The sequence below is a fragment of the Nelumbo nucifera genome, chromosome 3, assembly GCF_055504915.1.
Source record: "Nelumbo nucifera cultivar China Antique chromosome 3, China Antique-T2T, whole genome shotgun sequence".
NCBI lineage: Eukaryota > Viridiplantae > Streptophyta > Magnoliopsida > Proteales > Nelumbonaceae > Nelumbo > Nelumbo nucifera.
In genome coordinates, this window is record NC_142651.1 from 52844378 (window position 1) to 52871002 (window position 26625).

The 26625-nt window shown below is 37.8% G+C and overlaps 1 protein-coding gene across 1 annotated transcript; it reads left to right on the forward strand.

Annotated features, from left to right (window-relative positions):
• Nucleotides 1–11279: 11279 nt before the first annotated feature.
• LOC104600893 (Pentatricopeptide repeat (PPR) superfamily protein) lies at nucleotides 11280–25848 on the forward strand. Its single transcript, XM_088902100.1, has 3 exons — nucleotides 11280–15079; nucleotides 15167–15201; nucleotides 25711–25848. The coding sequence occupies exon 1, from the start codon at nucleotides 11393–11395 to the stop codon at nucleotides 14474–14476; it is 3084 nt and encodes a 1027-aa protein (XP_088758226.1). The 5' UTR covers nucleotides 11280–11392; the 3' UTR covers nucleotides 14477–15079; nucleotides 15167–15201; nucleotides 25711–25848.
• The last annotated feature ends 777 nt before the right edge of the window (nucleotides 25849–26625 follow it).

Consider the following 26625-nt stretch of genomic DNA (forward strand, 5'->3'; position numbering starts at 1 on the left):
ACACATAGCCTAGCATAGTGAGGCTCAGCCACGATTTCTTAGTGGTCGCAACCCCCTCCCTGTATAACGCCATAGTAGGTCGGTCGATTACCCATGCCTTACGGGCTGTGGTGTCCACGTACTACTTGGCCACGAAGTTCCCCACGGACTTCGGAATCGGGATAGCGCGAGGTGACCAGGGATAGTTCCCCACGGACTGTGGTGTCCACTTACTACAATACCAAAAAGGCCCGACTAAATTGTACCCATCAACAAAACATTTTTACTTATCTACATTTGATAGTTTTTGTTGTTGTTGGGGATGTCAAAGTAGGTAGTTTATGTATCATCCACAACCAGGGAATAGGGATATAAATTGATTGAACATGGATTTCATCCTCACAAAATCCATAATCATACCACTGTCACAACCTTTATAGTCATGCATTGGAAACATCTCCATATTTGTATGACTTTATTCATGGGGAGATATTATCAATGCAAAGCTACAATTGTTGTGAGGATGGTGTGAGTTCGGATTTTGTGAGGACAAAATCCAAATTCCACCCGATTGTGTGTAGTATGGGTTTGGCTCCATCGTTGTTTGTATTTCACATCGTTGCATTTCACAAGTGTTCCATTTTGTTTATTTTTTATTTTTAAAGAAAACATAAAAAATCATGTGTGGTGGAGATACAATCTTACTAGGATTGTGTTTGGTTCAATTGTTGTTTATTTGAGAAATGGTGGCAACTTAGCGCCACATAGGTGTTACCCCCAATGGAGTTTGAAGTGTTGTTTAGTTAAATCGTTTATCCAATAAATGTTTTTCTTAGGTTGTGTAAAAATTATCTGTTAGGGAAAACGTCTTTTTGATGTTTCCCTAACACTTAGGCATTTTCTCACTATTCAATTTCTGTGCATCTAATGGCCTATAATGGCATCTAACTATCAAAAAACATAAAAAAACATTTTTAAACCATTTTTCTCATTTTTCAAGTAAGATATTATACAAAATTTTTATTTAATAAATGACAATCTAACTAAATAGCCTTAAGTGTTTAAAATGTGTTGACCTATTTTTATAGTATTTATATCTATAATCTATTCTACAATATATAAGGTAAGCACTTGCCTTGGGCTAAGTGCAAATAGGGGTGGATTCGAGCCAAGCTGAGCTGAATATTTGGCTATTCGAGCTTGGCTCACCAGAAAGCCATGAAGCTTGAGGTCGAGCTTCGTTCGAGCTAGAGAGTTAAGCTTGAGTTCAGTTCAACTCGGCTTGAACTCAACTGTAAGCCAAGCTTCCTATAAAATTAAAAAATTATAAATATAAAAAATATTTTTTATTTTACATATAAAAAATTTAAGAATTATAAAAACTAGTTATTGTTATACATATAAACTAAAATTATTATATATAATGTTTTCATTTTTTCATGAGCCAAGATCGAATAGCTTGTGAAAGGGTCGATTCATTTCCACCCCTATGTGCAAGTTATAAAGCTCAATTTGATAATACAATGTTAATTTATATATTTACCCTTTACCCTTACACACATCTCGTACCCCTTACACTAGTATTTATTATAATGATATGACATCTTAAAAGAAGAATTTGTTAGTTTTTTTTAAATTTTAATGTGCCAATTCACTTCGGTGACTTAGGATCATCAACACGATTTAAGAAATGTCTATTTTGACAATATTCAAAAAATGCCACCTAAGGCAATGTTGCCAAATATTCATTGATGTCAATGCTTGTGAAATTGGAACACAACCCACAATTCTTGTATTTTCGCTGACTTGTTCCATATATATAGTACATCTATATTCAAACAAGCCTATAATATCAACAAGTTGGGTTTGATTTAGGTGAACCGAGCTTGACTTGGAACCAAATGAAAGATAACCCAACCCTACTAGGTCAAAGTTTACCAGCCAAACCAACTATATTTATCTACAGGGCTCCTTAAACATGACATGAATTGTTAGTTTCTATAAACTCCATGCAATAATAACAAAATTGGAAGCAAAGCTCTATGGGCTAAAGTCTAAATTGTTAGAGAGAACTTGTGAACTGAGGTTGTTAGTGATGGAAACCCAGCCTATGAGAGTGGAGATTCCACACTAAGTTCATATGGAAAAAACAAATTACTAGATGACCCATTGAGAACTATAAATTTTATAATGTCCTTATCTCATATTCTTTTCTTTTTAAGTGCTCCTCTACCTTTAAGGTTGTGTTTATACTCTTAATGAATCATGTTATAATTATGATTTTGTGTGAAATGATAGCACACATGTATGGTTCTTGGATTCACCTATGTGAGCTTGGGAGTAAGGTTCCCTTCCATAAAAACTTAGGCCAATTTTCTACTAAGTTCATGAAACCAAGATGACATAAGGCTAAAATAATGCCACTTAATTAAACATGCAACAATAGATCTATGATGAAGAAGACTAGTTCGTATGCTCAATGCACCAAGTTTTTGTAGGTCCTGATTTGCATATCCTAAATGTAGGTTTAAAATATAAAAGACATACACCATTGTGTTTCTATTTTAGAATTTCAACTTGGTATCACTTTTTGCATTAAACTTTTGAATCATGTCCAAGATTGTAGTAGTTTTGCTAGTTAACATTAGATGTTATTCAAAGTCTAGTAAGGTATTTTTGTCTTTTTCACTTAATTCACTCGTACTGGTATATTTTATGCCCACACAAACTATTTTTAGATTTAGCCAAATTTCAAATTTCCCTCCACTTTTAAGCCACTTTTCTCTCCTAATGTTTTTCTTGAATCCCACATGGGATAATTACAAGAACATCTTAAACTTATTTGAAGCCTTTGCCTTATGGGGACCCAAATTAATGAAGGGTGTGTGTGGTGGTGGTTGGGAATCCTTTATCATCACCATCTTACACTTATTGTTATGCTGCCTTCTAACTCCTACATTTATTATTTTGCCCTCTTAAACTTCATATCCTATTGCATGCATTATAGGCCAAACTGTAGAAGATTGGGCCTCCTGTAATATGAGAAATCTATAACTCTCCCCTATAATGAGATCGCCATTATAGGCGGGTATGAATATCAAACCAACAAGTCTTTACTCTAAGCTACACTATTTAGGAATTGTTATTGGTAGACGGTGTGTATGCCTTTAGCTCTAACTAACGTATTGTACATACTTTTGTTATGAATAAGAGAATATTTACTTAATGCGTCATTGGGTTGCTCTGCTAAATACCTTAAGTTAGTACATGATTGTCATGATATGGAGTTAAAGATTCACAATCATTGGAGACACTTGGGGAAGTCTATCTTAACAAGGTTGTCATTTTCACATTGCCCAAGGTAGTGGAGTAGTGGGTCTTATTTGCTTGGGTTGTGACCTAATGTGTGAGGATATGTGTTTACAAGAAACATTAAACTATACTAAGCCCATCATGTTCCTAAACATTCCAATAAGTGGAACAACTAAGTGTTGCTTTTAATTCCTAGACTTGAAATTAAAATCAAATTGAGTACCAATGCAATTAATATCAGGTAGATAACACTTTATACAACTTCCTCCTTGGAGTCCTAAATCTACTAGTATTTGGATTATTTGAATCCTCAATGAAGGATCCAATAGTGTTGGAAGTTAACACTATGTCATAAAGACGAAGAGGGAAAAAGTCTTCTTAATGCGGTGTTAATTGTTTTTAGTAGAGAGGTTAATTACAAGTGATTAATTGGATTGTATTGACTTGATTATCACATAATGAGCTAAACCAATAGACTTGGGCCTTTAGGATGGTAAGGTTCCAAGTGATTTAAAGTGTTTAGACACTTAATGGGCCCAATCACTTAAGCCCATAACAACTATTGTCGAATTAGCCTATAATGGCCAATTAAAAGTTAAGTGGTCGCCTTACTAGCTTGCATAAAGCATGCACATGCATGTTGACTCTCCCATTAAGTTGTGGGTTCCACAACATACAAGCTGTAATCTCCTAATTGGGTAAGAATATTTTAGAATTACTCCAAATTCTATGAATAGAGAGGAATTAGAAGGGATCAAACTATAAATGTTCTCTCGTTCTAACTGAAATCAATCCTACCATTGTGAGACCTTTTAGCTAAGGTTTTGAACCCCATTCAACCACATCTATTATCCAACTTTATTACCACTATTTCAGACGTGTTTTGGAACAAAAACATCACCCAAAAACATGACAAAGGTCGGACCATTGCTATTGTAAATTTTGGAGAAGAATTCCAAGGTTGTAAAGATATAGTTGCACCATCTTCAACTTATTGTAGTGTTTTCAAGAATATTAAGCTTAGGTGTGAACACCACTTCTATTTCTTCACTTTTGAACATCATAATCAGGTATTACACTCAATCTTAATCCAAAAGACTTGATCTTTCTTAGTCCAAGATCCCAAATGATCCAAAAGAAGAAAATCGATTTTTTTTTATTCTTATGCAATTTCAACATCAAGGTTTCAACAAAGTTTTAAAATTTCACCTCTCTAATTGTTGGAGTTTTTTTCATAATATGATCACAGGTTGATCATATTTTAGTTATTCCAAATATGGCTTGACTTCAAGCTTCATTGAACGTCCTTCTTTCCTCCCGTTCATTCCACCTACCACTTTCTGAGTGAATAAACTTTGCACCCACCTAGCATTTATTAATCGACCACCCATTTTGTACCCTCCATTGAGACCCCTTTCTAATGTCCTCTCTACACTTAAAAATGTTGGACCAAATAAATGAAACGAATGATTAAAGTATCGATATTGAGTATTGTATTGGTTAACTCGAATACAAATATGCTTTCAGAATGCATGGATACGAACGAAAAAAATGCAGAGATGCTTGGATACACTAGGGAAATGCTACAAATTTCATAAATATATTAATAATACTAAATTTAATTCCAAAATAGCCACAAATGATGTATATATATATTAATAATATATATCAAGAAAATACATTACAATTGATATAGACACATATGGCTAGGCCCAGGATTGCACCACATGGCATCGAACGGACGTGATCCTGGACGTCCATTCCCAACAACCTTCAACCACTCCATGGCAAGGTCAAGTATATAAAGGGATGCCCAGGTCCAGGTAAAGCCATTTTACTCCTTATTTCTCTCTAGCTCTCTTGCTCTAGAGTGGCCTCGTTTGAGCCCTCATCTCAAGTCTCTTCCGATCCCTTCCAAACACTTAACTAACTTAACCATCGGAGCCTCATCCCTTGGGATAACACCTGGGGCCTTTGACGTGTATCCTCTTATTCTCAGGTTGGACGCATTGGCCTTGGCCAAAGAAGTGAAGTTACCTTCTTGCCCTTGGCCCCATCCTTGGCAGCAACAACAATTAATATATTGGGATGCATGGATATCATACAACTGTATTGACAATGCATTAATGAAGAGCCCAATACACATATTATACAATTTTTTTTAATTAAAACATGCAAAAACATTAGTATTTTATTTCCTATTAAAGTCCAAGGCACAAAATATACACAATTATCATATCAATTATTTTCTAGTTTACTATTTTTAATTTTAACATTAACAAAAAAAGTCAACTAAAAGATTAATTCTCAAATGTTTGGTAAACAATATTTATATTTTTTGTAAAAAAATAAATATGTTATTATGAAATATAAATTAAAATATCAATTAATAATTTATACATATATATACAATCTTAACTTAAAATATATCAAATCTGTTAAGATGCATATCATATGCAAATTCATAATTTTTAATTACTAAAGTAATTTTCATTATTAATATTTTATTTCTATAAATTTTCTAAAAAAATCAATTATTAAAACAAATGTAGACGGGGCGGGGATGGGAACGGGATTAATAGGAATCCTCGATCGGGGTTGGAATCGGGGACGGGGATGGGGATTGAGGTCCCCACCCTGCCTCGACCCTGGTTATGTATATAATTATATTATCTATATTATATATATATCAAAACATATTTAAAAATTATTTACAATTTAAAATATTTATTTATTTTTTAGTAAAATTATTTTTCAAATAAATAGTATTTTCTAAAAAAATATGGAGGACAAATTTTACCCCCGACAGGGATCGGGGGCGGGGGGTAATTTCATAATCGGGGTTAGGGATAGGGAATATGATCCCCACCCCGTTGCCATTCCTAGTGGATTTGATGGATTCAATTTATATTATATTCTCAAATGTTTTGTAAATAGTATTCTTATTTTTGTAAATAATAAATATGTTTTTATTTAATTAAAATTAAAATATTAATTAATAATTTATAAAAACTTTATGATACATAACACATGTAAATTTATAAAATTTAAGTATTAACATAAATATACTATTATTAATATTTTTGTAGATAAGAATTTCTTGACATTAAAAATCATTTTTTGATATAAATGTGAATTTGATAAATTATTTAATCCATTAGTTTATAAAATAATGATTTTTAATACTAATATTTTTAATTTGTAATCGGAGTTGTTGGATATAAATATGATTTATTTGTTTAAGTTCTATGTGAAGCGTAGATGCTGAAGTTAATATAAATTAATTTATTTCACTTATAAACATAAGATGAAAGATGGCTTAGTGGTTAATTGCACGTTTAAGATTTAATGAGTGGTGATGTGGGTTCAAATCACCCGAACTCCTTTTTCCCTAAACAGAATCACATTTGTTGTTGTGTCTGGTATGCATTAGCATCAAGGAACATTCACTTTACATCAGAACATTGCACTTTACAAACCAAGTAGTGATGAAGAATGTGAGAGTGAATTGCTTAAAGTATTGGTAACATTCACCCAATCATACATTAGGAACATTACACTTTACAAATGTGACATAAGACTCAACTGGAGTTGGCAAAGGAAGGGATGAAGAAAACAACTCGAGAGATCTCTTCCCCTCAGAAGGATGGCTATAAAAAGGAACAAACTCTGCAAATGTGACATCCATGGAAACAAACCGGGAGCCACTAATGGGATCAAAACAACAGTACCCTTTCTGTGTAGAGGCATAGCCAAGGAAGATACACTTCTGAGCCTTGGGGTCAAACTTGTGTCTTTTGGAATTAGGAATGTGAACATAACAAGTGCAACCAAAGACCCTCAAAGGAATAGGGAAAATCTCAACATCAGGAAAGAGGACTCCAAAAAAGATTTTAATCCCATGACTCGAGAAGGCATGATTAATAAGGTAGGTAGCTGTTAAAACTGCATCACCCCAAAACTTCACAGGAACATGGGTAGCAAAAAGAATGCTCTTTGCAACTTCCACAATGTGTCTGTTTTTCCTTTATGCTATTCCATTTTGTTGTGGAGTGCGGGTACAATAATTCTGATGAATAACTCCAAACTTCTCAATATAGGAGGTAAGGTCCTTATCAAAATATTCCTTAGCATTGTCTAGCCAGAATATTTTAATGCGAGTATTAAACTGAGTGAGTATGTGTTCATGGAATTGTTGCACGAATTTAAGCATTTCAACCCGATAATGCATAAGGTAAATCCAAGTATATTGTGAACAATCATCAATAAACAGGATGAAATATTTATACCCATCTATACATGGTAAATGGTAAGGTCCCCACAAGACTGACAATGAAGGATAAATGCTCTTACAATGCTTTGAGAACTCACAAGACTCACAATGAAGACTTGATGGACTGATTCTTTTAAATAACTCTGGAAACAACTAACTCAATGAAGAAAAGAACACATGACCCAAACGACTATGACAAAACATAATACAACTAGTGGGCTCTGAAACAAATGCAGTTTTCTTAGGTTGTACTAGGCTCTGCTCAGGCATGTCTAACAGATAAATCCCATTCACCTCATGGCCATTCCCAATCACCTTCTGAGATTCTATGTCCTGAAAAACACAATATGAAGAAAAAAAAGGTCACACTACAATTCAGGGATTTAGTCAAATTACTAATTAAAAGCAAATTAGTATTAAGTTTAGGTACATGAAGAACGAATGATAAGATCAGGGCATTAGAGGTCTTAATGTTTTCCTTTCCTATGATAGGGGCTAGGGAGCCATCAACAAGGGATATCTTGTTTTGGCCAGAAAGAAGTTGGTAAGAGGTGAATAGATGTGAAACATTGGCCATATGGTCAGAAGCACCAGAATCAATTATCCAAGGGGTTTTATGAGTACCTGAGATAGAAGCATGATGTACAGTGGCATGAATACCTGAGTGAGTATATACAGAGGAATGAACAGTCTCTAAAGAAAATGTAGCAATGGACTCCAAGTGACTGATGATTCAGCCATACTTCTTATATTCAGCCCTAGCGGTTGCAAGCTATTCTCCCATTGACTTCTCTCCACCCTGTCCTTGTTCACCTTGTGAAGAGGTAGCTACATTTGTATTTCCACTTTTTCCAGTTTCAACCCTTTTCCCACCATTTTCTTTCTTGAATCTGGCAGGAATGAGCTCTGGATGCATTTTTCAACATGTGTCTTTAGTGTGTTTAGGCTTCTTGTAGTATTCACAGATAGCATCTTTCTTCCCAATGCTAACCTTTGGCTTCATCCCAACATTAGCATAGTGATATACCTGCGGCTCGACAAACTAAACTTGTCTTTTGCTCTTCTCATTGCTCACCATAGCATATGCATGAGACAAAGTTACCCCATCCTTTGCTAAAACATTCTACCTCACAGTATGATACTTCGAGTTGAGTCCGGTGAGGAATTCGAAGACCCGACCAACCTCCTATATGTTTCTGCATCCTTTGTGCAAACCCAAACAACAGTCTCTATCAAATCAATCTCTCGCCAAAGAGATTTTAGCATAGAGAAGTAGACTACCAAGGGCTTCTCCCCCTATCTAAGATTATTCATATCATGCTTCAATTTGTAGGCCCGAACAACATTAAGCTTTTGGGAATAGGTCCCTATGACACTATCCCACACTTCTTTTGCAGTTTCCATCCACAAGTAATGTTGACTAATGTGTGATTGCATAGAATTCGCTAGCCAACCCACTACTGTGTAGTTTTCCTGCATCCACCTTTCATAGGTAGGATCCTCCTCCTCTGGTTTCTTCTTGCTCCTGATAATATAACCTCATTTTCCTCTACTACACTCATGTATCTTAATAGATTGAGACCAAGCTAAATAATTGGTCCCATCTAGCTTTATAGTAGTCACAACCCTAAAAAGATTCTCCATTGACCCCCCATGTCCAAACCTAGAATCTGTGGAATATTTGCTCTCTCCTCCAGTTTGCTCCATTGAGTAAACAAATGTAAACAATAATCAAATTAGGGATTTACTAGGCTAGATTTACTATTCTAAGCAAAGCACAACCTTTCAACCTCTCAAAATTAGGGTTTCATAAGGTCCTGTGGAATGGTCATGTGGAATGGTGAGAAAGAGAGAAACTTCAACTGCCCATTTTAGATGTTCCAGAATTCAATCCAACCAAAAACTGCTCTTAATAGAAATCAAAAGGCTTACCTCTGATCCCCAAGCATCTGATTCAAAGTGTCTCTACAACCTGTAACAAGGTTTCTCTAGTTATCTAGGGTTTTCGGGAAAAATCTCCAAGAACCTGCCTTGAGCTTCAATTAAGAATGAAAAACCTCCACAAAACTCTCCAAAAACCTTCCTAACTAGGCTACATAAGTAGCTGATTAATTAACCGATCAGTTCTCCATACACACTATGTATGGGCAAAGAAAGGAGAAAAAAGTCGAAAGTGAGAACCCACTTTGATACCAAGTTGAAAATTACACCTACAGTAATTTAGATAATGCAAGAAAAGAAGAAAAGAGAAAAAGAGAAAGAAGAAGAAAGAAGTTTCAACAATAGGTTGTGGAAGAAGAAAAGAAGGGAAGAGAGAAAAAGAAGAATTCAAACCTCTCTCTAACTCCCTTTCATCACTTTTATTATTAATTCTAAGTTTGAGTACAATTACTTGGATGCCCTTAATGGAGCGGCCAACACTAAAGAAATAATTAAAGAAAATAAAAGAAGGCCCATAACTAAGAAACATAACTTTTAAATACTACTTGAAAGAAATAAACACTAAGGCCTATTCGGGCCATTCTCACTACAAAAATAATATGAAAAAAAATGCATTAACTCAGAAACAAGTTGATCATATTATAAACTTGAATTTTAATTTAACTTTCTCTATAAGCTAATCACAACCACTAAATTTCAATCTATGAAAAAATCTAAGGAAAAGTTAATTGACTATATTACTATTAAGGTAGCAAACTAGGTAGAAACAATTGACTTCTTTAAGGAATTCTTAGTTGACAATGTTATTAGGGAAGTTCTCCATAGTACATAAAAGATTAAGCTGAACCTTCATGGAAGTTCATTTGGTAATTTGGGGCCATTAGGTGTAGAGGGAGTTTAAGAGATGGAGAAGGAAGAGTTTTGGGGCAAATAGGGTTAGGAGACTTGCTAAGAGCTAAGTTTTGATCCTTGTTCAATGTTTGAGATTGGCTAAACAATTAGGCTTGTAATAGGTTGAAATGGAGGCGGACTCCTAGTTGGTAATAGGATGGATTCAAGAAAATGGATTAGGAATTTATATTCACTAAGAGGTCATGAGGGAAATTAGGTGCCTAACAAGCAAATGGATTAGGAATTTATAGCAAGTAATTGTTAGTAATGAAATTTTCTAATTTACCAAGATTACAAAAGAAATTATAATTTAAGTGTTGATATTTATTGAATAATATTGAGTAATATCAGTAATTATTGAAAATATTAAAAATATTTCACAAATTAATTTAACCACAATTTTAGGTTTAGATGATTTATCGAGCATGTAATACGGATTAAGAGATGTTTTAGGAAGAATTTTAGGTGGGAGATATAGTTTAGGAGAAATTTAGGATGGGGGTTGGCTAAGCGGTGAGAACATTAGAAAAAGAGAACTTGAGTGAGACTCTATTGAAGAATAGAGGACTGCCACGTGGTTATATATAAGGGTTGGAAAGGGTCAGAGAGAAAGGAGAGTCAACGAGAAATGAGATAAAGGGGAATGGGAAAAGGAAAGGGCAGCTGATCTGGATCATATCTCTATATAAAAGAACGTAGATATTATTGAAATATATTTATTTATTTTTGTTTATTTTAAGTATTTTTTTCAAAAATGTTTTTAATTAAAAAGGTTTGAGGTTCAAGGGGCCCTTAATAGGGACACAAGACAAAATCATCAAACCAGAACCTATATAATCGGTTTGATCGGGTAAAACCGACCCATTTACAGTTGCGAGCAAAAGAGGTCTTGGTAGCGTTACTGCTGGTTACACTTCATCGGTCTTAATTCGATGCTCCCTCTTCTCCTTTTCTCCAAAAGCGCGGAACGATTCATGTTGAATCGACTGTAAGTCAATGTATCCTAGAACGCCTCTCAGCAACCTCCGTAAACTGAACTCAATCTCTTCTCTCACATTTAAATTGTCAACTCTCCCGAAAGCAACAAAAGAGATAAACCGAAAGATTCAGGTTGAGTTAACTCCAGAGCATCATATATACAACGATCTCCTGAAAGCCTGCTTGCAAGAATGCAAACTAGTTCAATCTCACGGAGAAACGCCTCATTTACAAGCTCAGTCGTTGAGAAAAAGTAAAACTATACATGCCCAGGTTCTGAAAATCGGGTTTGGATTGAAGGGGAAACTGGGAAACTTCCTTGTTGATTTGTATTCTAAATGTGGAGATTTGGACCTTGCGCGTAAGACTTTTTGTAGACTTGATGAGAGAGATGGGTCAGCTTGGAACTCAATGCTATCTCTGTATTCAGGGTGCGGGTTGCTCGAAGATGTTATCTGGGCTTTTGGGTCAATGAGGAATTGCAGGACGCAACCAAATGAGTTCACTTTTTCTATAGTTTTGTCAGCTTGCGGTAGATTGAGGGCTGTTGGTTTTGGAAAACAGGTTCACTGCGATGTTATTAAGATGGGATTCGAGTCAATTTCTTCGTGTGAGGGTTCTTTGATCAGCATGTATGCTAAATGTGATTGTATCATTGATGCTTGGAAAATATTTGATAGGGCTTCAGATCCTGATACTATTTCTTGGACAGCCATGATTGCTGGTTATGCTCGGTTTGGTTTGCCGGATGAAGCACTGAAACTGTTCAAGGAAATGCAACAATTAGGTCGTGAACCGGACCAGGTAACATTTGGAACTGTGTTAACTGCATGTTTTAGTTTAGGTAGGCACAGTGATGCGCGCTGTTTATTTGCCCAAATGCCAAACCCCAATGTTGTAGCATGGAACATCATGATCTCGAAGCATGCCCAGAGTGGTTACAATGTGGAAGCCATTAATTTTTTCGAAGATATGCGGGCATCTGGGGTTAAACCCACAAGATCCACTTTAGGTAGTGTTTTAAGTGCCATTGCAAGCCTAGGGGCTCTTACTCAGGGTCAGCAAGTTCATTCCGAGGCAATCAGGCTGGGACTAGATTCTAATGTTTATGTTGGAAGTTCTCTGATCAATATGTATGTTGAAAGTCAGAACATGGAAGATGCAAGCAATGTATTTGCTACAGTTACCGAGAGAAATATTGTATTGTGGAATGCAATACTTAAAGGTTATGCACACAATGGGCAGTCCTATCATGTCTTGGATTTGGTCTCTGATATGAAGGATTGTGGCATCCAACCTGATGAATTTACCTACACTAGTGTTCTCAAAGCATGTGCCTGCTTGGAGAGTTTAGATATGGGTAGGCAACTACATTCTTCTGTAATCAAGATCAACTTGGATTTAAGTGTTTTTGTGGGAAATGCTCTTGTTGACATGTATGCTAAATCTGGGGATCTCAAGGATGCAAGGCAACAATTTGAGATCATTCAAGATCGAGATAATGTTTCTTGGAACGCTATCATTGTTGGTTATGGTCATGAAGAAGATGAGGAAGAGGCTTTGATCATGTTCCAAAGGATGATCTTAAATGGATTCGTGCCAGATGAATATGCTTTGTCCAGTATACTAAGTACTTGTGCAAGGCTTCAAGCTCTTGAACAAGGACAGCAAGTGCATTGTTTCTCAGTCAAGTCTGGTCTTGACTTTAAGCTCTATGCTGGGAGTTCCCTGATTGACATGTATGCAAAATGTGGGGCCATTGAGGCTTCAACTAGGATACTCTCTCAGATGCCTGAGCAAAGTGAGGTCTCTAGGAATGCTCTAATTGCTGGGTACATCCAAAACAACCAGATGGATGAAGCAGTGCATCTGTTTCAAGACATGCAAATGGCAGGACTGAAACCAACCAAAATTACCTTTGCAAGCATTCTACCTGCATGTGGTGGAACTTCCAGATTGAATATGGGAAGACAGATACACTGTTATACAATAAAATCTGGCCTTTTACAAGGTGATATCTTTTTGGGGGTGCCACTATTGGGCATGTACCTGAATTTCCTATCCATTGAAGATGCAAATAAGCTGTTCTTGGAGTTTCCTGATAAGAACTCAGTACTATGGACTGCTATTATTTCAGGACATGCTCAGAATGATTACAGTGAGGAGGCTTTGTGGTTGTTCAAGGAAATGCATAGTGGCAATGTTCCACCGGACCAAGCCACTTTTGCTAGTGTGCTCAGAGCTTGTGCTTGCTCAGCTGCATTGAAAGATGGCAGAGAGGTCCATTGTCTCATTATTCGAAGTGGCTTCAACTCAGACGAGTCCACAAGTAGCGCCCTTGTAGACATGTATGCCAAATGTGGGGATATGAGAAGTTCTATGCAAATTTTTGAAGAAATGGACAATAGGCAAGATGTTATTTCTTGGAACTCAATGATTGTTGGATTTGCAAAGAATGGATATGCAGAGGATGCACTTCAAATTTTTGACCGAATGAAACATGCACTTGTAAAGCCTGATGATATCACATTTATTGGTATTCTTACTGCATGTAGTCATGCGGGGCTGGTATCTGAAGGTTGTAGGTTCTTTGATATTATGGTCAACTATTATGAAATTCAACCGAGAGTTGATCACTATGCCTGTATGGTCGATCTCCTTGGCCGTGGTGGCCATCTCAAAGAAGCAGAAGAGTTTATTGACGGATTACCATTTCAACCTGATGCTGTAATTTGGGCTACATTTCTTGCTGCATGCAGAATACATGGGGACAATGTACGAGGTCAACGAGCAGCTGAAAGACTCATTGAACTGGAACCTCAAAATTCCTCACCTTATGTGCTGCTTTCTAATATATATGCTGCAGCTGGGGACTGGAATGGGGTGAATACAATAAGGAAGGCAATGAAAGAAAGAGGAGTGAAGAAGCTGCCTGGATGTAGCTGGATTGTAGTGAGAAAAAAGACCAACTTATTTGTTGCAGGGGACAAATTTCATCCTAATGCAGGTGAAATTGATGAAGTTTTGAAGGATTTGACTGCACTAATGAAAGAAGATGGTTATGTTGCAAGAATTGATCCTGTTTTGCAAGATGAAGATTGAATGACTCTTCTACACTCTTGCATTTTGGTGTGGAATTCTGTTTGATCTGAGACTCTAAGTTGTTGTCTAGTTGGCTTGAGCAGAATGAGGTACATCCAGGGGTAGTAGTCAACTAGTCATATAAACTTGACAGAAAGTGATGGATACTGGGTAAAAATGATGTTTACAGGTGCTGAGCTGCATCAATTGGACCCCTCGATTCTTTTTCCTTTCCACCTATATACATGACTGTCATTATTCCATAAACTCTTGCAGTCTATGGTTTTTCATTCCTGTTCCTTTTGGGAGGTTAGAAGCTCCAAAGGCTAAGACACTGTTTGGTAAGTCTACTCAGATGGTCATTTGGTCTATGGGAAGATTGAAAGATGGAAAATGAGCCTTTCTTGTTTGGTATCAGGAAGATTGAAAGACCGAATTTTAGGAAGCTTCAAACGAAGCTTTTGGTCCTTTGAAGGTCCATCATCTTTGAAAATTTGGTGCTTTGGCTATCAAATTCATGTGCTAAAGTTACACATGATTTCAAACTTGAGTCTAAAGCTCATCTTCTTCTCCCCATTTTCATTGTGTTCAACGTCTATCACAGCAGAGAGGAAATCACAACAGGTAATCTTTTTCCTCTCCTCTTTCTTCTTCTTCTGTTCTTCTTCTTCTTTGGGAATGTCAACTAATTTGTTTTTTTCTGCAAGTTAGGGCATTGTTTGGTGGGCCAGCAATCAACAGAAGAGGTGTAGTCCACTTTCACTCAGCTATGTTTAATTGTGAACTGATTTGTTTTCTTCCTACTTGAAATGTGAGTTTAGGGTTTTAAATGTTCAGTTTGACACATGTATAATCAGTTATGTTGATTTACTTGCTCCATGTTGATCAGGTGACTGCCCAAAGTAGAAAGTTCAGAACTGTAATCTGATTTGATAACAGAGATAAAAGAAAGAAAGAAAATAGTTTCTTTAAGAGAAGAAGAGGAGAAAGAGAAGAAGAGATGGGAGAAGCCAATAATGATCTGGCCGCCCCACTCAATAACTTATATACTTATGAAACAAAAGAGATTACAATGACTAATATGCCCTTAATAGGGCTGTTGCTGCTAATAACATACAAGCAGTCTTAAAAAGTAAACATAAACTAATGGGCCTTGGGCCCAGTAACACAACACTAACTAATGATACTTTTTTTTTTTATCAATAACAAATTCATTAACTCATCATTAAAATAATTACAAAGAGGAAGACAAACACTCTTATCTTCCAAATACAACTTAAGCCTTCAAAAGAAAAGAAAAGGAAAGGAAGAAACAATAAAGTTACAATTTAGCCCAAAACATTGAATCCCTTTCTACCCCTTGTTTAGCCAATCCATCAGCTAAAGAATTAGCTGATCTTTTAACCCAATTCATCTTCACTTCCATCTCCCGCACCAGCCACTTAAATATTCTCCTCTCATTGCTGTAATTCCATAAGCCACTGTTATCTTTATTCAGCCACCCTATCACCACCTCTGAGTCCCCTTCAATTATAAGCTTTTTGATATTCATCTCCTTAGCTTTCTGGATTCCTTCCATAACCGCAGAGATCTCAGCTCTAAGAGAGTCACCCACTCCAATTGGGCCTGAGAACAAGGCGGAAATGACCCCATTCTCATCCCTAAAGACACCCCCAATCCCTGACTGTCCGGGATTCCCCCTACTACTCCCATCAAAGTTTAATTTTATGAATCCAGCAGGTGGTGGAGTCCAGGGCACACTCATTACTGATCTGGCCTGTGTTTGCAATCTCACCCCACTTCCTCAACATGTCATCCCCTGTGTAATCTGTAAATAGCTCTAAGGATTTCAGCCATTGGACAACCCTAATATGGATTATAGCCCTCAGTTCTTCAGCCCCTCTCTTCACTTCTGAGAAGATCCTGGAATTTTTTTCTTTCCATAATGGCTAGCATACTGCAGCCCTCAATCCCCTCCACATAGTCCTTCCCCTTTTCATACGCCACCTGAAAAAAGAAGGGGAGAAAAGACACTGCATGTCTGATGGAGGGTCCCAGCTATACCCAAAAAGAGAAAAGGCCCACTCCCAAATAAACTTTGCAAATTGGCAAGACACTAGTAAGTGGAAACTAGTCTCCCCCTCCGCTTTGCAAAGAACACACCAATGAGGTGACAAGCAAGTATTGGGTCTCTTCTTTTGGAGCAAATCACCCGTGTTTATTCTTTCCAAAAAGGCTTCCCAACAAAAACTACCAACCCTGGGAGGAATTGGTCTGCACCAAACCTCATTAACAGGGAAAGGGGGGGGGGGTAATAGGACTGGTGGATTGGCTTAAGACTTTAAAGAAGGAAGCACAAGAAAAAGAGCCAGTGGGGGTAGGGGTCCAAATTCTAGAGTCCGCCTTAGTGGGGTCTAAGAAGACATTATCAAGAAGTTCAAGGAGACTCGAAATACTCTCAAGGTCTGAGTCCCTCACCGCCCTTCTCAGACCCAGGTTCCACCCCGACCCGGAAATGGAAGAGGAAGGGGTGATGAAAGAACATACTGGCTCATTTTTAAAATCAGATAGAGCATACAATGAAGGAAACTGGTCTTTTAGGGAAGCAATCCCCACCCAAGTTTGTTCCCAAAACTTTATGGAGTTACCTGAATTCAAATCATACCTGATAAAAGGGGTGAAAACTGGTAGCAGATCATGAATGGCTTTCCAAGGAGAAGTGCTTGTGGACCTAGTTCTGATTCCAACATCCCATCCATTTTGCTCTAGCCCATGTATGCTTGCCACTATTCTAGCCCAAAGCTTCTCCCGCTCCAATGGAAATCTCCACAACCACTTTCCCAACACTAGTTAATGATACTAATAAAAGGAAATAAAAAGACTGCTGAATCTCAACACTCCCCTTCAAGTTGGGAGTATGTCACACATTCCCAACTTGTGTAAATCTTGTTCAAGATTATTTTTTGCAACTCTCTTGGTGGGTACATCAATAAGTTGTAGGTTAGATGAAACATATGGTAGACAAACTTCTCTAGATATCACCCTTTATCTTATGAAATGGTAGCCCACTTCTATATGCTTTGTTCTATTATGCTGAACCGGGTTATGGGCAATGTTAATTGATGCTTGATTATCACAGTATAACATCATAGGTTCATCTGCATCAACTCCAAGCTCTCCTAGTAAAGACCAAACCTTGAAAAGCTCTAAAGCACCATGTGCCATAGCTCTATATTATGTTTCTGCACTTGACCTGGCTACAATTGGTTGCTTTTTACTTTTCCATGAAATCAGATTACCTCCAACAAGAGTGCAAACTCTTGATGTAGATCTCCTATCATCTAGACACCCTCACATCTGTGTAAGCTTCCAACTTCAAGTGTCCATGATCAATAAACAATGTCCCTCTGCTTGGATGTCCTTTCAAATAGGCAAAGTATCCTGTCAATGGCTTCCTAGTGTTGAGCTTGTGGGGCATGCATGTACTAATTCATCGCACTAAATGCATAGGAGATATCTAGTCGTGTCATGCACAAGTATAATAGTTAGCCCACCAATCTCTGATACCTCCCAACATCCTTTATTAGCTTACCATTTGAAGCATTAATTCTATGGTTTTGGTCAATTGGTGTATCAACTGGTTTAACCCCAAGTTTTCTTGTCTCCTGTAGTAGGTCCAATATATACTTTCTCTGGGAAATGAAGATCCCATATTTGGATCTTGCCACTTAATGCCTAGAAAATACCTCAACTCCCCAAGGTCCTTAATCTTAAACTCCTAGTGTAGGTTCCTCTTTAAGGCATTAATCTCACTTAGGTCATTCTATATGTAAATCAGTCCTCTAAATCTGATGTAAACTTGGGAAAAATTAGAGAGAAAAAGGAAGAAAAGAAGAGAACAGCAGTACAAGAGAAGGAAGATGGAGAAAAGAGGAGGAAGAAGAAGAAGAGTTCGAATATCTCTTCCCTCCCTTCTCTAATCCTTTTACTAAACTTCAATCTGAACATAATTACAAGTATACCCTTAAGTGGGCGGCCAACTAGGCAATAACATAAAGAGAACTAGCAAAAGAAATAACAGGCCCATTAAGATAGGCCCATTGGCTAACAAATGAATAAAACATACTACAAGAAAAGATACTAGGGCCCATTTAGCCCAATCTCTTTACACTCCCCCTTAAGCTGAGCATAGATGTCAATCATGCCCAGCTTGCTTATATAGTGTGTTAGCTTCCCTCTCAGAACTCCCTTGGTCAAAATATCAGCCAACTGCTCTTCAGAGGTGATGAATGATAAACAAACTTCTCCCAAGAAAACTCTTTCCCGTATAAAATGTCTATCAACCTCAATGTGCTTAGTTCTATCATGTTGAACAGGATTATGTGCAATATTGATAGCTGCTTGGCTGTCATAGTAGAGCATCATTGGCTTCTCATAGTCAACTCCCAATTCTTCTAAAAGGGATCGTAGCCACAGTAATTCTGATACACCATGTGCCATAGCCTTATATTCGGCTCCAACAGAGGATCTGACAACTACAAACTGTTTCTTACTCCTTCATGAAACAATATTCCTTGCCACCAAAGCACAATAACCTGAGGTGGATCTCCTATCATCAATACATCCTGCCCAATCAACATTAGTGTATGCTTCCAGCTTCATGTGTCCATGTTTGGCAAATAGAATACCTTTCCCTGGAGTACCTTTTAAGTAACACAGAATTCTTTTTATAGCAGCTAAATGAGTATCTCTAGGAGAATGCAAGATGTAAATCAGTCCTAAAAAAATTAGGTGTAAATTTGAAAATTAGAGAGAAAAAGGAAGAAGAAAAGTAAGAGCAGCAGTACAAGAGAAGAAGATAGCGAAAAGAGGAGGAAGAAGAAGAAAGGTTCAAATTATTCTTCCCTTTCTTCTCTAATCCTTTTTATTAAGAATTAACGTTAAGGTAATTACAAGTAAACCCTTAAGTGGGCGGCCAGCTAGGCACCAACATAAAGAGATCAAACAAAAAAGAAATAACAGGCCCATTAAGAGAGGCCCATTAGCTAACAAGAAAAAGAAAAGATATTACAAGAGAAGATACTAGGACCCATTCGGCCCAGTCTCTTTACACTCCCCCTCAAGCTGAGCATAGATGTCAATCATGCCCAGCTTGCTTATATAGTGTGTCATTTTCCCTCTCCGAACTCCCTTGGTCAATATATCAACCAATTGTGCGTCTGATGTGATGAATGGCAAACAAACTTCTCCTGAGGAAACTCTTTCCCTTATAAAATGTCTATCAACCTCAATGTGCTTAGTTCTGTCATGTTGAACAGGATTATGTGCAATATTGATAGCTGCTTGGTTGTCACAGTAGAGCATCATTGGCTTCTCGTAGTCAACCCCCAATTATTCTAAAAGGGATCGTAGCCATAGTAATTCTGACACATCATGTGCCATTGCCCTGTATTTTGCTTCAGCTGAGGATCTAGCAACTACAGATTGTTTCTTACTCCTCCATGACACAATGTTCCCAGCGACCAGAGCACAATAACCTGAGGTGGATCTCCTATCATCAATACATCATGCCCAATCAACATCAGTGAAAGCTTCCAGCTTCATGTGTCCATGTTTGGCAAATAGAATACCTTTCCCTGGAGTACCTTTCAAGTAACACAGAACCCTTTCTGCAGCAGCTAAATGAGTATCTCTGGGAGAATGCGTAAATTGACTAATAACACTTACTGCATAGGAAATGTCTGGCCGAGTCATGCAAAGATATAACAACTTCCCAAGCAGTCTCTGAAACACCCCCTTATCAGATAAAAAGTCACCATCTGTAGCAGAAAGCTTATGATTGGGATCAATAGCAGTGGAGATTGGTTTAGCTCCAAGTTTACCAGTCTAAGCAAGGAGGTCAAGGACATCTTTACGCTGAGAAATGAAGATACCATTCTTAAATCTAGCAACTTCAATGCCCAAAAAATACCAAAGATCTCCCAAATCTTTGATCTCAAATTCAGAGTTAAGAAATCTTTTTAGTTTACTGACCTCTTGAATGTCATTATTCGTGACCACAATATCATCAACATAAACTATCAAGAAGGTCATCAGAGAGCCATTTTTCTTCAAGAACAGGGTATGATCAGATTGAGTTTGCGTGTAACCAAAGGAGACAAGAGCAGCTCTGAACCTCTCAAACCAGGCCCGAGGAAACTGTTTGAGACCATAAATAGATTTCTGTAGTTTACACACTTTACCTTGCATTTCCTTCCCATACACCCCTAGAGGCAAAGACATATAGACCTCTTCATGTAGATCTCCATTCAAGAAGGCATTTTTAACATCAAACTGGTGTAGGGGCCAATCAAAAGTAGCGGCTAGAGATAACAAAACCCGGACTGAGGTCATCTTAGCTACAAGAGCAAATGTCTCAAGATAGTCAATACCATACATCTGAGTGTAGCCTTTAGCAACCAGCCTAGCCTTAAGCCTCTCAATAGATCCATCAGAGTGATATTTAATGGTAAACGCCCATTTACAACCCACTGGTTCCTTCTCTTCAGGCAAGTCAACAATATCCCAGGTATGGTTCTTATGCAAAGCATCCAGTTCAGCCATCATAGCATCCCTCCATTCAGGTTTAGATAAAGCTTCCGGTACGGACCTGGGTATCACATGGGAAGAAACAGAAGCAAGAAAAGAGTAGTAGCAAGGAGAGAGAAGGCTGTAAGACAGGTGTTTGGAGATACAATGGGCTGTACACTTCCGCTTGCCCTTGCGGAGAGCAATAGGAAGGTCAAGGTTTGTGAAAGATGTAGATGGGTCAGAAGAAAGCTGACCTGTTACCTCAATAATGATGGGAGGAGCAAGAGGCTCTTCTGTAGGAGTGGAAACAACTTGCCCATGTCTGAATCTGTGCCTTTGATATCACCTTTGGAGGACAGGATGAGGAGGAATTATAGGAGAATGAGGTGGAGGAGGAGGAGGAGGAACAGGAATATTGGAGGTAGGTCCAGTGGGAGAAGTGGACACCTCATGAGAGGACTCAAGAGGAATGGGAAGAGACAGTTGGAGACATAGCAAAGGGCTCTTCAAATTTCTCCCCCTCAGGAGAAATAGTAAAGAAAGGAGTCAACTCAGCAAATGTGACATCCCGAGATACAAAGTGGGTGCCACTAATTAGATCAAAACAGCAATATCCCTTCTGTGTGGAAGCATATCCCAGAAAAACACATTTACGAGCCTTAGGTTCAAATTTGTGCCTTTGATGGCTGTGAACATGCACATAGCAAGTGTACCCAAAAACACAGAGAGGAAGAGAAAAAATATCCTCATCCGGGAAGAGAAGGATAAAGGGGGTTTTGAAGTTAAGAACCCGGGAGGGCATACAATTGATAAAAAAGGTAGCAGTAAGAACAACATCTCCCAAAAATTTTATAGGAACATGGGATGCAAACAGGAGGGATCTGACAACTTCAACCACATGTTTGTTCTTCCTCTCCGCCACTCCGTTTTGTTGTGGAGTGTAGGAACAAGAACTTTGATGAATAACCCCAAAAGTTTCAAGATAGGCGGAGAGGGTTTTCTCAAAATACTCCTTAGCATTATCAGAACGGAATATTTTGATTCGAGTGTTAAACTGGTTGAGGATGATTTCATGAAATTTTTGCACAATAGCTGGTACTTCATCCCTGGATTTCATGAGATAAATCCAAGTGTAACGAGAGTAATCAATAAAAAGGATAAATTACCTATAACCCCCCATAGTTGGCAAATGATATGGCCCCCACACGTCAAAGTCAACAATATGAAAAGGAGAAAGAGATCTTTTATTGCTTACTGAATAAGAATGTCTACAATGCTTTTCCAGTTCACACGACTCACAATGAAGACTCGATAAAGACACTCCCTTAACATATCTGGAAACAAATGACTCAGAGCAAAAAAAGACAAATGACCAAACCGAAAGTAACATAACAAGACTTTGTCAATAGACTCTGATAAGACTGACTCTAAGGCAACTCCATGAGGTGGTCCAAAAGCTCTATCCGGTGTGTCCAACAAGTATATTTCGTTCGCCTCATGGCCACTCCCAATCATCCTCTGAGATTGTAGATCCTGAAAAACACAATGAGTGGGAAAAAAGGTTATGCTACAATTCATGGGTTTAGTTAAGCTGCTAACAGCTAAAATGTTTGTATTAAGTTTAGGGACATGAAGGACAGAGGATAAATAAAGGGTGTTAGAGGTCTTTATATCCCCTTTACCAGAGATGGGAGCAAGAGACCCATCAGCAAGGGATATTTTCTCTTTGCCAAAGAGAAGGTGGTATGAGCAGAAGAGATTAGACAGGCTGGTCATTTGGTCTGATGCACCGGAATCAATAATCCAAGGGATTTTATGATTACCTGAAACTGAAGCATGATTTGCAGAAGCACGAATACCTGAGTGAGCAAATGCAGATGAAGATGATGTGTTGCTGGAAGAGTGAGATGAAGAAACAGTAGCTTCCAAATAATTTAGCAGCCTCCCATACTTTTCAAAATCCGCCTTCATTGCTGCCAACTGCTCAATGGTTGATTTTTCTTCACTCTCCTTATTTCCTCCTTCAGGTACTGTAGCAACATTAGCTGTCTTAGGCTTTCCTACCTGACTGCCCTTGTTGGAGTTGTTGTTATTCTTAAACCTATTAGGAAAAAGCTCAGGATGAAGCTTCCAACAAGTGTCCTTTGTATGCCTTGGTTTCTTGCAATATTCACATATCTGTTCCTTTTTCTCAGTATGATCCTTTGGCTTTATTCCTGCATGTGCAAAGTATTCTGTAGGTGGACTCTGCAACTGAACCTGCCGCCTATTCTCCTCACAGCTTATCATAGCGTATGCCTGGGAAAGAGTAACCTCATCGTTGGCCAGGATATTTTGCCTAATGATGTCAAACTCAGGGTTGAGCCCAGTGAGAAATTCAAACACCCTATTTCTCTCCACCAACTTCCTATACATTTTAGCATCATTCTTACTCTCCCATACAACTGTCTCCATAACATCAATTTCTTGCCATAGGGATTTCAGTATAGAGTAGTAGATTGCTACACTCTTCTCCCCCTGTCTTAGGTTCTTCACGTCACTTTTCAACTTGTAGACTCTGGCTACATTCAACTTCTGTGAATAGGTCTCAGTAACACTGTCCCATATCTCTTTAGTCGAAGATATCCAGTGATAATGCTAACTTATATGAGGTTGCATAGAGTTGACCAACCATCCAATGACAGTATAGTTCTCCTGCATCCATTTCTCAAATTCAGGGTCCGTCTTTTCGGGTTTCACTTTACTACCTGTGAGATACCCGAGCTTTCCTCTACTACAAACATAAATTCTTATAGACTGTGCCCAAGCAAGATAATTTGTCCCATCTAGCTTGATTGTGGTCACACCAGTCAAAATGGAATCTACCGAGCTAAGGCCGGAAACCGGCACTTGCTTGAACTCACTTCCTTATGGCTTCTTTAATCAAACGAAAATCAAAGAACCAGAAATTTGGTCTATATAAATTTACTTGAAGTCAAACCAGAACCCAGATGGTTGAAAACTAGGGTTTTACTCCGTCCAACTGTTGGGGAGGAAGAGAGAAGATGCAGTCGCTCCTACCAGAGCTTCCCAATCTCTTCCAAATCTGAACCACCCTCCTTTAGGAGTCAAAAGACACCTCCCAAGCACAGAGCGCCACACCCAAAGCTTCACCTTTACCTGTACCTTTGAAAATCTCTAGTCGGCTAGGGTTTTGGGCAGCAACAGAACAACACCACTTCTTGACAATATCCATCCAGATTTAAACTCTCCAAACCCTCTACCAACTAGGCCAGAGATCCTCTGAGCTATAGATAACCCATTTCTCCATACACTCTCTTAATCTAAGGGTGTATGGGAAAAGAGGAAGAAGAAAAAAAGGAAGAAAGAGGCCTGCTCTGATACCAAGATGTAAATCAGTCCTCAAAAATTAGGTGTAAATTTGAAAATTAGAGAGAAAAAGGAAGAAGAAAAGTACGAGCAGCGGTACAAGAGAAGAAGATGGCAAAAAGAGGAGGAAGAAGAAGAAAGGTTCAAATTATTCTTCCCTTTCTTCTCTAATCCTTTTTATTAAGAATTAATGTTAAAGTAATTATAAGTATGCCCTTAAGTGGGCGGCCAGCTAGGCAGTAACATAAAGAGATCAAACAAAAAAGAAATAACAGGCCCATTAAGAGAGGCCCATTAGCTAACAGGAAAATAGAAAAAATATTACAAGAGAAGATACTAGGACCCATTCGGCCCAGTTTCTTTACACGCCCCACTCATTAACTTATGAAATAAAAGAGATTACAATAATTAAAATGCACTTAATAGGGCTGTTGATGCTAATACATAAAAACAGTCTTAAAAAATAAACATAAACTAATGAGCCTTGGGCCCAATAACACCGACTAATGATACTAAATAAAAAGAAACAAAAAGATTGCTGAATCTCAACACTCCCCCTCAAGTTGGGAGTAAATGTCACACATTCCCAACTTGTGTAAATCATGCCCAGGCTTATTTTTTGCAAATCCCTTGGTGAGTACATCAGCAAGTTGTAGGTTAGATGAAACATATGACAGACAAACTTCTCCAGATGTCACCCTTTAATTTATGAAATGCCAGTCCACTTCTATATGTTTTGTTCTATCATGCTGAACTGAGTTATGGGCAATGTTAATTGCTGTTTGATTATCACAATACAACATCATAGGTTCCTCTACATCAACTAAGCTCTCCTAGTCTCCTAATAAGGACTGAACGTAGGGAAGCTTTGAAACACCATCTGTCATAACTCTATATTCTTCTTCTGCACTTGACCTGGCTACAATTGGTTGCTTTTTACTCTTCCATGAAATCATATTACCTCCTTAAGAGGAGGGGGATGGCAAGGAAGGAGAATCTCATTTTTCTTTATTTTTAATAAAATCTTTTATATTAAGAAAAATGAAGATGCATAGATCGCATTCAATTCTTGTTCATAGATCACATTGCTAAAAGAAATCACAGCTTTGGTGGGTAAAATTTTGGGTTTCGAGGAACAAATACTTTTTCTTCCTTGCAAGGATTTTGTCTCTTCAATTTCTGATTCTAGGTGCTCAGTGATGAAATTAAGGATCACTTGGATTTGCTTCTTTTTGAAGTGTGGTTGAATCATTTGATTTTGACAATTGCAATTTTGTAATGTAAATTGGTTGGTGATTGTGTTGTCATTGCTACAGAGTCAGGACTACAGGGGACCGGATGCAAAGCTGGACAAGACCAAGGTATCGATAAAGAGGCTGCAGTCGCTAATTATTTTCTCGTCACAAGCTGTCTCCATCACCTCTTCTGAAATTACTCATCTCAGAGACAACTTCCCCACAACTTGTTCACCTCTATCATCAGTATGACTAAAACTCTTTTTGGTTTCTATTCTATTTTCCACATTTGAGGCATGTTTTTGTGGGTAGAGTACAATGTATCAAGTGAACCCTGTCATTTGCATCTTGGCACGTGTTTATCAATTTGGATTGTCCATATGATAAGCCATATGATATTTATCAAAAAAAAAATATGATAAGCCATATGAATGCCAGAGTTACCATTTAGATGATTCCAGTAAGCAAGAAGGCCTACAAACAGTATCAATGTGTCTGAATTAATTTGAATTTGAATTTGAATCCAATAACAAATGAAAAACAACATAGGGTTGTTTGATACATGCATTCATCTCCTGAAATTATAGTTTAGTCAGCCCACCCCATATTTAAGAGTAGAGAATTTAAGAGTTACTCATGTTGTGCCAACTTTTTGTATCTTGCTGCTTGATTTAAATGCCAGATTGGTAAGGCATAAGCTTGGTGAAATTTTGCAAGTAGGGGTGTCAATGGAGCGGATTTGGATTGGACCCCATCCAAACTAAATGTATTTTGGACAGATTGGATGGTCTTTTGGATTATATGGGCTCGGACCAGTTCAAACATAAATGGTCCATATAAATAGTGGACTGAAGTTGGACAAAACCAACGAGTCCAAAGGTCTAGACTCCAGTCTTTTCTGTTCAAAACTTCCAAAATTTCAAATAGTCGACTAAGGCTCCAAGGACGAACAGCCATTTAGGGTTCTCTCTCTAATGGCAATCCCCTTTCTCCAGC

Excerpts from the sequence above, each read along its gene's own strand:
- LOC104600893 (XM_088902100.1), top strand. The coding sequence starts at position 11,393 with ATGTATCCTAGAACGCCTCTCAGCAACCTCCGTAAACTGAACTCAATC.